The 13,325-nt window shown below is 39.0% G+C and overlaps 2 protein-coding genes and 1 pseudogene across 6 annotated transcripts; 1 reads left to right on the top strand and 2 right to left on the bottom strand.

The window, feature by feature from the left end:
* On the top strand, positions 1-2,887 carry cideb (cell death inducing DFFA like effector b). Its single transcript, XM_046851536.1, has 5 exons — positions 1-365; positions 732-846; positions 1,103-1,252; positions 1,489-1,685; positions 2,236-2,887. The coding sequence occupies exons 1-5, from the start codon at positions 340-342 to the stop codon at positions 2,381-2,383; spliced, it is 636 nt and encodes a 211-aa protein (XP_046707492.1). The 5' UTR covers positions 1-339; the 3' UTR covers positions 2,384-2,887.
* LOC124387266 (zinc fingers and homeoboxes protein 1-like) lies at positions 2,866-7,665 on the bottom strand. 5 transcript variants are annotated; one of them, XM_046851502.1, is made up of 3 exons: positions 7,056-7,665; positions 5,807-6,082; positions 2,866-5,566 (listed from the first exon to the last, which is right to left on the bottom strand). In XM_046851502.1, the coding sequence occupies exons 2-3, from the start codon at positions 6,074-6,076 to the stop codon at positions 3,716-3,718; spliced, it is 2,121 nt and encodes a 706-aa protein (XP_046707458.1). In that variant the 5' UTR covers positions 6,077-6,082; positions 7,056-7,665; the 3' UTR covers positions 2,866-3,715. The 5 variants fall into 5 exon arrangements, with proteins under 5 accessions (XP_046707458.1, XP_046707457.1, XP_046707455.1 ...); XM_046851501.1 differs by lacking the exon at positions 7,056-7,665 and adding an exon at positions 6,941-7,038; XM_046851499.1 differs by lacking the exon at positions 7,056-7,665 and adding an exon at positions 6,598-7,030.
* LOC124387525 lies at positions 6,807-12,084 on the bottom strand (annotated as a pseudogene).
* Positions 12,085-13,325: the final 1,241 nt, after the last annotated feature.

Here is a 13,325-nt window from a genome sequence, read left to right as displayed (position 1 = left end):
GGCTACAATGACCTTGGCTTGAATACTTATCCTAATGTTGCATCCTAAAAATAAATTAATTATTAAAATTAAACCCTTTACTAAATGTTTTAAGCTTGTTTATGTTCCTTAATCATCCTCCTCCAGCACATTATGAGATAAAGGACTTTGTCCAATTACACCTTTGTATGAATCACTGAGTTCAGGACAAAGTCCACAGAGATAGAGCAGGCCTCAGGGCAGAACAGCTAGCACAACACCAGCGCTTCCCTATAAGAAACAAAAGTATCATCTGAGGACTAAACTTTATGTATATATATGTATAGTGGAAAATAACTCTGTAGCACTGAACTCTTCAAGATGGAAACAACATCCTCTCTGATCAAGTAAGCATTTTTCTGAGTTTCTTTATTTAAAGCAGTATGTAGATTGATATGTAAATAACAACTAATGTGAATTATACACTGCCTTAATAATAATTTTATAACTAATTAATAAACAAAATTCACCTGTTGTTTCATTGCACATTGCTCAATGCCATGATTTGGATTTAATATTGTATGATAAACAGTTTACATTTACACAGCTGAACAGTATACATGCGACTCACTGTCACACAGAAGCACTGTGTGTTTTAAGGAAAGCTTATGCTGTTTATATTCTGAAGCTTGTATTCAGTTGTTTTGTATTTATGGTCTAACCGATTATTCATTTTCTGTCTCATTTTGATCATGTCATCACCAATGTATTAGGTCTGTGTCTCGGCGTGTGTGGGCTGCACCTCAGAGGCCTTTCAGAGTTTGTTCATGGAACAGAGAGATCAGAAAGGGGCTCACTGCATCAGATTTAGAGGAGCTGAAGGAGAAGGTGAACCAAGAGGCCTGAAGGATCAGGAAAAATGAACATGAAATTTTATAAATAGAAAAGTTTTAATTGAACATAATATGAAAAAGTTATAATCTAGGTTTTTTTGAGGATCTCATTTAAGCAATTATGGAAATCCTCTGCTATATATTGTACATAGTAGCTTCACTAGGTGGCTATATTTGCCCTAAGATTGCATATTATTTATGAAGAATAACTTTATATTGTGGTTTTCTTTTTTGGTATGTATATTTTCTAGGCAGCCTACACTCTGCTCATTTCCACCATGCTGTCTCTGGTGTGTGAGGAAGACGGTACCGAAGTGGACTCAGACGAGTTTCTCATGGCCCTGCCAGACAACACAGTGCTCATGGTGCTGGAGCCCGGACAGACCTGGAGACCACATCCTGTATGTGTGTGTTAGTATCCTATCTGCTGCTGATTTGACTGCTGACTGTCTGAATATGTGTTTGATCAATCCTTTTAGCACCTAACAGTACATTTCTCATTGTTACTTCTGAACGAAAAAAGTTACAGAATATTCTGTGAGCCACCGATAATTAAGTTTGCATGTGTTTGTCTCTACATTTGACATGCTCACTGTATATACTGCTGGTTATTTCTAAACAAGCTTCTAAATGACAGTTAGGCAAGAGAGGCAGCAGCATCAATCCAGCTAACCAGAAACCCCGCAATGGTCGTGACATCGCTCGAGTGACCTTTGACCTTTACCGTCTAAACCCCAAAGATATTTTTGGCTCTTTAAACGTGAAGGCAACATTCCAGGGTCTGTACTCAGTCAGTGCTGATTTCCAGTGTCTGGGGCCAAAGAAGGTGATCAGGTGAGAAAGACAGAACTCAACTCTGAACATCTCGGGCATCTGTGTGTGTGTGTGTGTTTGTTTGCATGCAGTTTTTTCCTGACATTTGGCAGTTAAAGTTAGCAGGCAGTTAAATGTCCAAACTTGATTTGGTAACAGGTTGCATCATGGTGGCTATTGAGGGGACAGATTGCTGTGTTTTGTACATAAGTGGAGTAGATTTTATATATATATATATATATATATATATATATATATATATATATATATATATATATATATATATATAATTTTACAAGCTGCAGTTAACATTATTGTTAGATAAAATTTTCTCCAATATCAATATCAATATATATATATATATATATATATATATATATATATATATATATATATATATATATATATATATATGTTTGTATTTTTATTTTTGCCTGTATTTTTTTGTAGCTGTACTCAAGTGTCCAGAAGCGCCAAATATTATTGAGCCTAAATAAATCTGCCTAATATTCATTAGTGTTTCTACAATGTCACATCTTATATTGTGCTCTTTCCCTGATTTTTCGAACAGAGAGGCACTCAGAGTGATCTCCACTGTACTCCAAGCAGCGGGTCACATGTTAATCACGTCCGCCACAGTGATTCGCCGAATCATACAAGGAGCGGACTTCCTGCAAGCTCATGGTGCTCGGGAGATTCAGACAGAATACTGGAACTGACTTGTGGTGTGATCAGGAAAAACTAAATGCTCTTGCTTTGTGAAATACAATTCGAATTAACAACCATTACATTATCCTTTGTTAATACTGTCAGTCATGATGATAGAGAAATACATTATTAACAGTAAATAGGAGCAATTTATTTAATCAAATCATTTAAATGACAGCATTATTTATGATTATATGTCTGTACAGCATACTGCTTTGTTTATCACTGCTATAATAACTGACCTGTGTAATACTGATCTTAATGAAGCTTGCAGTTTGTAAACGAGTCTCTGACAGTTTAGTTTGTTTTTTATTGATGCTTAAGGGTAATCTATAAAAAATATTTCTTGGTCGGTATGTAACTGACAATTCACAGCTTCATTGGTTTGAATTGTGATGACAATATAAAGCAATCAAGCTATGCACGTTTTCCCCTCGTTATACAGCCCTCTTGTAAATATGCATCTGTTCATTCAAAATGTACAAAAAGAAAATAAAATCCTGAAGTTCACTTTATTGAGTTAAAATGTCATTGTAACCAAGGGAAAACATTTTCTAGAAATAGGTACAAAAATCTTCAAAAGCAGTAAAGGAATATTCTAGTCAACTAAATAATAATTAAATGCATAGAATATCAAATGCATCGTTCAAGCTTCTTCTGTTGGATTATGGTCCTGGGTCTAAATAAATTATAACTGAAATTAAGCAATAATTATTATAGAAGAACAGGATGTAAAAGATCTTTCATAAAACCATTTTAAAATTGTTTTCACACTGGTTGAATCTTTTTTAAAAGCAACACTTTAAAGGATTCATGGTTGGGAAGATCTGAACCATATCAATACATTAAAGTAAAAATTTTTTTTTTTTTAAATAAACATTTGAAAATGTGCATTAAAAAAGACCTGAAACTAATGTCTACCTACCTATTTTATCCTGTTGAACACTGAAATGCTACACATGAAAACAGCAGTTTCACCCAGTGCTTGTGTTCGGTTAATCGCTCTGAACATCTTCTTAGCTTTTTTCTGTTTCGTTAGTGTTATTATAAATAATTTCAGCTTAAATGAAACTGCTCATCGAGACAAAACTAAATCCATAAATATGTGGTGTATTAAAGGTCCTGACGAGGCACTGGATTATATCAATACAACAATCCATTAGTGGTGAGAAACACTGGATATGAGGACATGAGACAAAGACCAAAAACCCCCAAAAAACAAAAACAAAAAAAAAGAAACACTTCTTCATGAAATACAGCATTTGGCAGCAATGTAGAGTCCAGCCTCTACTTTCCTGCTATTCTAAATACTCTTTAACAGTTAATGAAAAAATTCTCCAGGGTCAAAGTTCACCCCCTGGCAGTACTGAGGAAGCTGTCTTGAATAATTCGTCCCATGACTTCGTCTCATTCCCCCCTGTCCCGTTACTGGGTTGCGGCTCCCTAAACCTGAAGCTCGAATCTGTGCCCTCTGTCCATCTCCTGCTCCTGGGACCCTTCCCCGCTCGCTTCTGCTGCTTCATGACACCTGTACGTACACGCTCCCGGTCGTCCGGGTGAATCCAGCGCAGGTTGGAGTGTTTAATGTGGTAACGTGTGTCTCCGTACCACTGAACAATCTCAGTCCGTGTCAGGCCTGTCTTCTGCTGCAAAAGTGTGTAGTCTTCACTGGTGGGCCACTGGCACTGCAGGAAGCTCTGTCTCAGTGTGTGCAGCTGCTCCCATGTCTTCTTCCGGAGGTTGGGTTCAGGACCCAGACTGGGGTTCCAGCCTTGGAGGAGTGACGGAGACGGAGAAGACGAAGCAGGAGATGGGGAAGGGATGATAACGATCTCCCGCCGCTCCTGCTTGACAGAAGCCCGGCCGTCTTTTTGTGAAAACTCCTCACTTTGTTCCTCTTTCCTTGTGTCTGATTCGCTGACTCCGTCTCCGTCTTCGACAGGGCACTGGTGGTCCTCCATGTCCACATCGAGCTCAAAGTCAAGCCCTGCGCCTGAGGCATCGCCATCCTCCTGGATGTTATCGTTGTTCAACTGTTGTGGAACTCCACCCAAGGGCTCTGGTGATTGAATGGGCTTGCTCAGTTCAGCCAGCCAGGACCGGCCACTTCTGCGAAGTTGGTAGCGACTGTCTGCGAACCACTTCCGGATCTCATGGCGTCCGAGCCCGGTGACGCGCTGAAGCCGCTGCACCTCAGCCTCTGACGGCCAATTCTTTTGAACAAAACTACGGCGAAGCGCCATCAACTGGGCTTTAGATTTCTTCCGCTGCTGGGTTATGGGGGGGCCACAAATGACTGTGGAATTAGCTAAAGATTGATACGTTCTGGAAGTATTGTCCTTGGGCTCATTAGGAGGAAAATGATTCAGATCTTTGAGTAACTGAGAATTGTTTTTGTCCACAGACGAACCTACATACTGATTTTCAGTTTGCAGCCGAACAAACGGTTCTAAACCGTTGCTATACTGAGGAATGATGCTGTTTTGCCTGCTGTTGTAGTCATTGGTATCATCCTGGGAGAAAACTGGTTGTGGTGTGTAGTGTGCATAACCCGTATAGACGTCTAATACAGGCACCTGTTTAACACCCTCCTGCGGGGTCTCTGGTGTCCTTTCTTCATGTGCTAAATAATCCTCTTCTTCTTCCTCCCCCTCCTCTCCAAACAGACGCCGCAGCTTCAGCCGTGTTTGCTGGATGTCGTCGTCTGCCCAGCTGATTCCATATCGGACGCGCTGCATCATAAACCACACTTTGACGCGCTCGGGGGACAGGGAGCATCTGCGTGCCAGAGCACTGGCCTCCTGCTCTGTGGGGTAGGGAAAGGAATTAAACGCTTCTACCAGCTCAGAAACAGCGTCCAGCTCATTAGTCTGCTCAGAGCGCACCCACACCAACTTTAGTCCCTCAGACACCAGAGGAAGACACACAAAGTGCGTCTGGTTGAGGCCGGACGTGCCTGAAGAGGCAGCATCCTCACTTTGGCTTCCTTTTGTAGGCTCCGAAAAGGATGAGGCTTTCCTCTGAGGCAAAATGGAGGCAGGAGAAATGCTTTGGCTGTCTTTGGCAGCAGGTGTGTTTTTCACAGTCTCTTTTTGCTCCGCTGCTGGTACCTGGTTCTCTGCGTTGCATGTACTTATGCTGGTCTCTTCCGAGTCCATGGGTGAGGAAGACATGGACCTTTCAGAAAATTCAGACTGTAGAGAAGAAGAGAAATACCATGAATACGAGTTAGATAATCTCTGTTTGCAGCACTGAAGCCCTACTAGGCGCACGCATGAACTGATATCTGTGTAACTCGCTGTAATCAACGTTTATTCTCGAAGAGGAATACAAAGTGTAAAATACAAATTTTTTTACAGTGGAAAAAGGCATCACAAAACACCCACCATAAATTACTTCCCCATAACAACAAGATAATATGTTCAATAACTCACATTTCCTGCAGGTGGGCTCTTTTGTCCCTCTGAGGTTTGGTCTTGTGCTCCTTTACTCTCCTCATGTCTCGCTGTGCCAGAGCCGGGCAGAGCGGTAACAGGATGGACAGAGTGCAGATGTTGACTGAGAGAGCAGACGTCCGCTGCTTTGTGGCTGCAGATCCGACATTCATAAGCATCGCTTGAATCGCTGTCCCCTGTTTCCGCCTCCAACTTCCGGTTTTCCTCGCTCTGCTGCCTCTGCTGCTGCGGGGGTTTACACTGCTGCATGGCGACCTGCAAAATGAGAGGAAAAATAAACAGATAAAGAAACAAGCAAATGCATAAAAAACCCATAAATAATCAAACAACGCAAACCTGCCGTTTATCATCACAATAAAACAACTGATAAATAACTCTATGAAGTTTGTGATTGGAGAGTCACCAGGCAAAACTCACTACAGACATTCCTATAGTTATTGTTAAATGACATTCATTGGGATGTTAAATTTATAGTGCAGCCCAAAAAGGGCATTTGAAAATGAAAGATTGTTGGACTATTGAGTATTATGGTAGTTACTGAATCTGAGAGATGAATACACGTGTATTACTGGATAATAAACAATAATACCGCTATGGTAGCTCACTGAATGAACAGGAAATAACCCGTGTTCATGAAAGAAACACAATACAAGCAAGTTTCCTAACGTTTTCATGTTGGCCAAACACAATAACACAATGCAAACTCGAATAACGGATATACACAAAACTAGTATGGAAAGCTAAATGTCTTTCAAGCGTCTATTCTTTACGGGTGGAAAGCTCTTGTCCATAATGCAGCGCCATGACAGTTATGGAGCTGGACGTGCTGAGAGTCATGGCGATGCTGCTGCACGGACGGGACACAGCAGCTCCACTTCTCATTCCTCCTCCGGCTCGGAGCTAATATTATCGATCATCTGCTAGTCGGAACAAAGGCTTTTTTAGCAGTGAGGCTAGCTAACCCGCTGGAACAACATGGCTAGGCATCTGAATGGAGCCGCGTGAAGCCTGGACGGCTGACGGTTTCCCGCAGAACATTGCACTGTCCCGGGATAACAAAGGCGACCCGCGTCAACGAGGCCGCAACCAAGCCGCCAATGTCGGTCCACTTGCCTCTGATGGTAGTAGTCAATCTGTCACAATTTGCTCTGTCGCATCTTCAATGGGTGAAAAGAGAAACGCTGGAGAGTGTTATCGGTTCAAAATAAAAGCCCCAGGACATGCTCACCTTTCATTCAGTCTATCTGGACCACAGGGAACTGCATCCAGAGTCAGTGGGAACCCAGAAGCACGCTTTACACTCGAGTAATAATGCTGTCTTGTCCTCCAGAGCTGCACAGGAGCACCATTTCAAGTCTTAATTCCCAGTGTCACTGGAAATAACCAGCATTTATTTGCCCCTGCCCCCTGTAACGGACTGCCATCCCACCCAGGGTTCCTTCCCCCTGCCTTACACCTGGTGTTCTCACGTTTCTTCCACCATAACCCCATATAGATAACGTGATTACCGAAGATCAGCGACTGCATGTGTTTATAGCTTGTTAATAAGCTTTACCCATCATGGGCCATTTTTATCGACGCAAACCCATGCCATCAGTAATATGAATACAAATGCAATTTAAACAGTATTATCTGTAATCTACTCATGCTTATTACCACCACAGTCTTCCTGGCCTTGACAAGTCTGGGATTATGATTGTTCTCTGGCGATAAAAGAGTTTTCCCGGCAGATATATTTCATTTGCTTACAAATCTTTTGTTACATTATTATGTTATTGAACGATCATTTCTAATTGTAATTAAGCAGAGTACTGTTTTTTTGCAGAGTGCTGTTATGAACATATATAAACTTTGAAATAAAGATATAACAGTGACAGCAAAGATAAGCATCCCAATAAACCTGGATGCATGTAAAGGTGATAATGATGAAAAAGCTTTATTTTAATACCATGCAGATGGAAAACAATTTCTCTTATACAATTTCAGTTTGAGTGCTGTTTAACTAGACAAGAATAAAAAGGACCACAACAAAATCTCTGAACTTAATGTAGTATCAGGAGGTTTACAGCACTCAAAAATAATAAAAACAAACAACAACAACAAAAAAGTTAAACTGTGGAGAATATTCTAAATCTGAGTGTGAATAATTTTCACAAGTGAGTGCAATAATAAATGCTGGATAAAATGTCATTTTTTTTAAATCAAAATCTTAATATTTAGTCTAAAATGTTATCCAAAGACAAAAATCAGATACTTGTATGTATTGTAAGGATACAGAGTTTAAAGTACATATTTTTACTTCTGAAAATGTAAAAAAAGGTAAAAATACAAATATAATAAATGTATGTATTTAAGTATTTAAAGATTATGTATATATCTTTAAAGTAAAAAGAGTAAAAGTAAAGTTCAGATTTTTTATTAATTTTAACATTTCTAATAGTTTAAAATAGTATCACATTTTTTAAACATTTCTGATTGTATCACATTGTTCTGTGAGTTTCATAATTTTATTAAAAAGAAAAAAGGTTTTAATCCTTTTTTAAACATCCTTTTTAAAATATATTAATCCTTTAGTCTAAAGTGGAGGAGAGATGATCAGTGGTGCAGAATTTTTACCTCCATCATTTAAACAAGGACTGAAGAATGGATAGAGTTTCTCAGTGAAAGTCTGACCAGTGAAAGAGTAGATAAGAGATCTGGAGTTCACATCATAAAAGGAGACCAGACCCTCCTCATAATCCACAAACACTCCCACCTTCTCCACCTTCTCTCTCAGTGTGTGGGGGACAGGGGGATCATCAAAAGCTTCATACTGATTCTTATTCCTCAGTCTCACAGACCAGAATCCATTCTGAGGTCTCACTATAATCTCCCCCTTCCTGTTAATGTTTTCTCTCACAACTCCTAAATCCCATTCAGTTTTCCCTCTGACCTGCACCTCATAATAAAATCTCCCTGAGGAGAAACTCTGCTTCCCCAGAACACAGACACACTGATTAAACCTCTCTGGTGTATCAGGGAGATTTTGTCGTTTGTCTCCATGTGACACTTGTTTTCCATCAGCAGAAAGAATGAGTTTGGGATGAGCTGTATCAGGATCCAGAATCACATCCACTGCGAGAAACACACAGAGTGTGATGTGAAATCACCATTCAGTTGATCAAACTCATTATGACATATTAGAGTAGTCCTGAATGTTTATTCCATTTTTATGTTTTATACTGTAAATATGATTTGTCTGTTTGATCTGTTAAACTCAGTCTTTCTTCATAAAAAATAAAATCAGCAACAGCCAAATATGTTGCCAAATATTTGTTTGCAAGCTAAGCTGCTAACTAGCTAGCTCAATTTCACTGAAGAAGCTAGTGACAGCTAAATATCAGTTTAGTGCATAAGCAAAACAAATGCACAAAAAAATTATATTATGCTTACAAATTATTATCTAAATTGACTACAGTAATTACATTAATATATATTTATAAACTATAATATTTATTTAAATCTGTTATATATTTTGGCTACTGGGTAAAGCAGATTTTGAAATCTGTACCTGCATACTGCTGCATTCTCTTCAGTTCTGTGGAAACTAAACACAAAAAACATCACTGTAATTTTATTGTTTACATTTAATGCAATATTTGACTCAATTAAAGGTAAAAACATATTACTATCAATATAATATGAAATATTCTTACCTGCTTCCTTTAACTTGTCATTGATTGTTTTAGTGAGTTTCTCATTCAGACTCTGCTGAAGCTGAGACAGAGATGTCCTCACAGTGTCTTCACTCAGATCAGTGTTAATACTGATCTCAGTCCAGTTCTTGTGTGGAAGGCTGAACATGGACGAGTAAACCTACAGTAGATCAGGAGAGAGGAGAAATCCCTCAGCATGGTGAGTTCTGTTTTGTGATGTTCTGCATTGTCAGTAGGCAGAGAGAGGAACACTGACCTGTAGGAGGTGGAGATGATCCTCAGTGTGTGAGAGCTTCTCAGTGTCTCTCCTCTGCAGCACAGTGACTTCCTGCTCCAGCTCTTTAATGAGTTCTTCAGTCTGCATCTGTGCTGCTTTCTGCTTCTCCTCCATCAGCTCCATCAGCTCAGCCTGACTTTTCTCAATGGAGCTAATCAGAGCAGTGAAGACTTCAACACTGTCTGCTTTCTCTTTCTCTGTGTTTCTCTAAAAGAGGAACACATTTTAACTATAGATTTATATACAGATATAGAAATATTTATATACAGATATATACATACAAAGAACATCACAATATGCAGATATGTTGTAGATAAAACTTCATGTCATGTTTTACACACTTTGCTGAGCTCTACTGAGTGTTTGATCTGTTGGATCTTCTCCAGTCGACTCGGAATCATCTGCTGTAATAATATAATAATAATATAATATATAATATAATATAAATATAATATAAAGTTATACATTTCTTTTTGTTTCAAATTAGTCATTCAAATGTGTTTTATACATATAAAGAATACAAAGAATAAATGATTTTTGTGGTGAGAGTAGAGAGCAGGTTGAGAAGAGCCTGCAGAGGTGGAGGTACATGCTGGAGAGAAGGGCAGAGGTGGAAGTAATGAGGTACAAATACTTCGTTACTGTACTTAAGTAGATTTATTTGGTATCAGTGCTTTACTCCACTATTTATTTTTCAGACAACTTTTTGATTTTACTCATTACATTTTAAACAAATATCTGTACTTTCTCCTTCTTACATTTTCAAAACCAGCTCGTTACTTTAGTATTAATCCATTGATTTGGTGAAATGTTAATATTTTTCTTTTTTCACTGCGAGCCGACTTCCTGTCATTGCGCGTCTTTTTAAATCCACTGATGTATAAAGTCCTGTCTCTCACTCACCACAGATGTAGACTAGTTTACGAAGCTAACAATCAGCAGGCAGAAAACAAGACGTAAAGCTAACGTGGATGAGACAGAGGAAGTCAGTGATGTATGTATGTATGTATGTATGTATGTCTGTCTGTCTGTCTGTCTGTCTGTCTGTCTGTCTGTCTGTCTATCTATCTATCTATCTATCTATCTATCTATCTATCTATCTATCTATCTATCTGTCTAATCAATTTTAGAATTTAAACTGATAACCTACAGATTAATGACAGATAAATGAAACTGTATAATCCATAAAAATGCCCAAAATTGAAGTCGAACAATGTTTCTCACCTTCCTCTCTCTGATCTCCTCCTCTATAGGAACAGTGTTGTGATTCTCGTGGTCTCCTTCAGTGCAGAACTGACACACACATGTCTGATCATCTCTACAGAACAGCTCCAGAGCTCTCTCATGTTTCTGGCATATGTAATCCTTCAGGTTCTCCACAGGGTTTATTAGTTTGTGTTTAGTAAGTTTTAGAACATGATTATGAGGTTCTAAATGAGACTTACAGAAAGTCAGTCCACAATCCAGACAGGATTTCACGGCCTTCACCTTCTCTCCAGTACAGACATCACAAAGAACCTCAGGTTTGTCTGGAACACTTTTCTTCTTGAAGTGATCTGCAACCTCTCTCAGTGTTGTATTAATCTTCAGTTTAGGTTTCTTGGTGATTTTCTCTTTACATAATGGACAGTAACCATCTTGACTCTTCTCCCAGCACTGTGTAAGGCAGCTTTTGCAGAAGTTGTGTCCACATGGAGTGGTGACTGGATCAGTGAACACATCCAGACAGATCGGACAAAGCAGCTGCTCTTCAGACAGGAGACTTCTGGAGTCATGAGCAACTAAATGTGATAAGACGATGAAACAAATATATCTTTTTTTTTACACACATTTAGTGGCACTGAAATCCAAATGATCACTTTCATGAAATCTGCTCTTTGTCCTTCTTTATCGTCATCACACTACTATTACTACAACTACTACTATTAAATACTTTAGTTGTTAACACTGGACTGATCCTGCAATAAATTAATTCTCATGGTCATAGTTTTGGAGAAACTGTCTATCAGGCAAATTCAGTTCAGAATGTATTAGCCATTGTTAACACTCTTTACACATAAGTGCTCGATTATTTAGTCAGCAATCTGATTTAAGTGGATCAACACCATCGTAAATAACACTTTTACTTTTACTTACACTTAGATTGTCCTCGCCCCATCGTGTAAGTAAAAACGTGGTACAGGATTCAGAAAACTCAAGCTTTACTGGGTTTAGAATTGATTGTGTGTGTTCTTGCTGTCAATTGCTAGCTGCTGTTTGGTAAGTTGCGTGAAGTCGAATGCCCACTGTTGAAAGATGACTGCTGCTTAGAGTTCTAGCCTTTTATGCTCTTGATGGAGAACGGTGCACTGTGAAGTCATAGGTAACTTATGCTTGGTAAGCTGTATGTCTGCCTCTAGTGGGGAAGCGTGGAATTACAGCTGAATGGGGATGCTTTCTTACACACCATGTCAAACTCAGTTTCTATAAAAGTAAATACCTTTAAATATATGGAAATTCAGAATTGAATATGGTAATTGCTGTTACCACAAAGCTCAAGGCACAAAATTCTGCATTCACTTAAACTTGGAAACCTGTCCCACAATGGCAATACCCTTGTGCACAAAGTGAGCTCCTTGAAGACATGCTTTACATGCTTTAGAGAGGAAGATCTTAAGTGGCCTGCTATAGAGCTCTGATCTGAACAGTACTGAACAATTATGGGATGAACCTGAATGCTGACTGCACCCCAGGTCTCCTCACCCACATCAGTACCTCCCTTTTGTAACATTCTTGTGGCTGATGAACACAAATATTTATAAGCTCACTCCAAAATCTAGTGGAACAGCTTCCCAGAAGAGTGGATGGAATTATAAGAGCAGATTGGGACTAAATGTGGAATGCAATGCCCAAAAATCTTATACCATACGTATAACCACCTGACCCAATACTTTTGGCAATATAGTGTATGTGTGTCTGTGTGGGTGATGGTTGGTTAATTGACACTGCGAGTCAGGTGGATGGTCTTTTATTGTACTAGACAGACACTGGGACAAACAGGATTATAGGTTGATTAGATCATTGATTATGCATGACAGTCTTAAATAAAATAAACAGTTTCAGAGTTTACAAGCAGGCGTATACACACATAGCACATATTTGCTAACACATCTAGGAGCTTACAGTAAACTTGTGTGTATAAAAGAAGTTTAGCTTTGCGCTCAAAAACAATCCAAACACAGTTAATAAGACAAAGCGATCATTAATGCAGCTTACAAGCAGCAGGCTTCACGATACTGTTGCCGATTACTTTGCATCGCCCCCAGTATAATGAACGCAACTGCAAGCTGTGCAACAACCAATGGCGAGTTCTCCCAATTTCTCTGAATTTACCTATTATTATTTTTACTCCGTTACATATGTACTTTAAGGACTGGTTAGGTAAGATAGATAATTACTTAACACAGAAAACAAGAAGTTTAAAATCTTGCAAATGAGTCAAACAAAACTGGTGTGGAACTGAAAGTAACAACAAAATATGAAATTC

Source organism: Silurus meridionalis, chromosome 6 (genome assembly GCF_014805685.1).
Source record: "Silurus meridionalis isolate SWU-2019-XX chromosome 6, ASM1480568v1, whole genome shotgun sequence".
Lineage (NCBI taxonomy): Eukaryota > Metazoa > Chordata > Actinopteri > Siluriformes > Siluridae > Silurus > Silurus meridionalis.
Note: the sequence above shows the minus strand (reverse complement) of the source record. Positions and strands in the feature narration are given on the sequence as shown.

Bases quoted from the DNA above. Each gene is read 5' to 3' on its own strand.
- cideb (XM_046851536.1), top strand. From the start codon at position 340: ATGGAAACAACATCCTCTCTGATCAA. The intron at 847-1,102 runs GTGAACCAAGAG...TATATTTTCTAG, and splicing joins TAGAGGAGCTGAAGGAGAAG to GCAGCCTACACTCTGCTCAT. The intron at 1,253-1,488 runs GTATGTGTGTGT...TCTAAATGACAG, and splicing joins AGACCTGGAGACCACATCCT to TTAGGCAAGAGAGGCAGCAG.
- LOC124387266 (XM_046851498.1), bottom strand. From the start codon at position 6,142: ATGGGTTTTTTATGCATTTGCTTGTTTCTTTATCTGTTTATTTTTCCT. The intron at 5,567-5,806 runs GTGAGTTATTGA...TCTTCTCTACAG, and splicing joins AGAGCCCACCTGCAGGAAAT to TCTGAATTTTCTGAAAGGTC.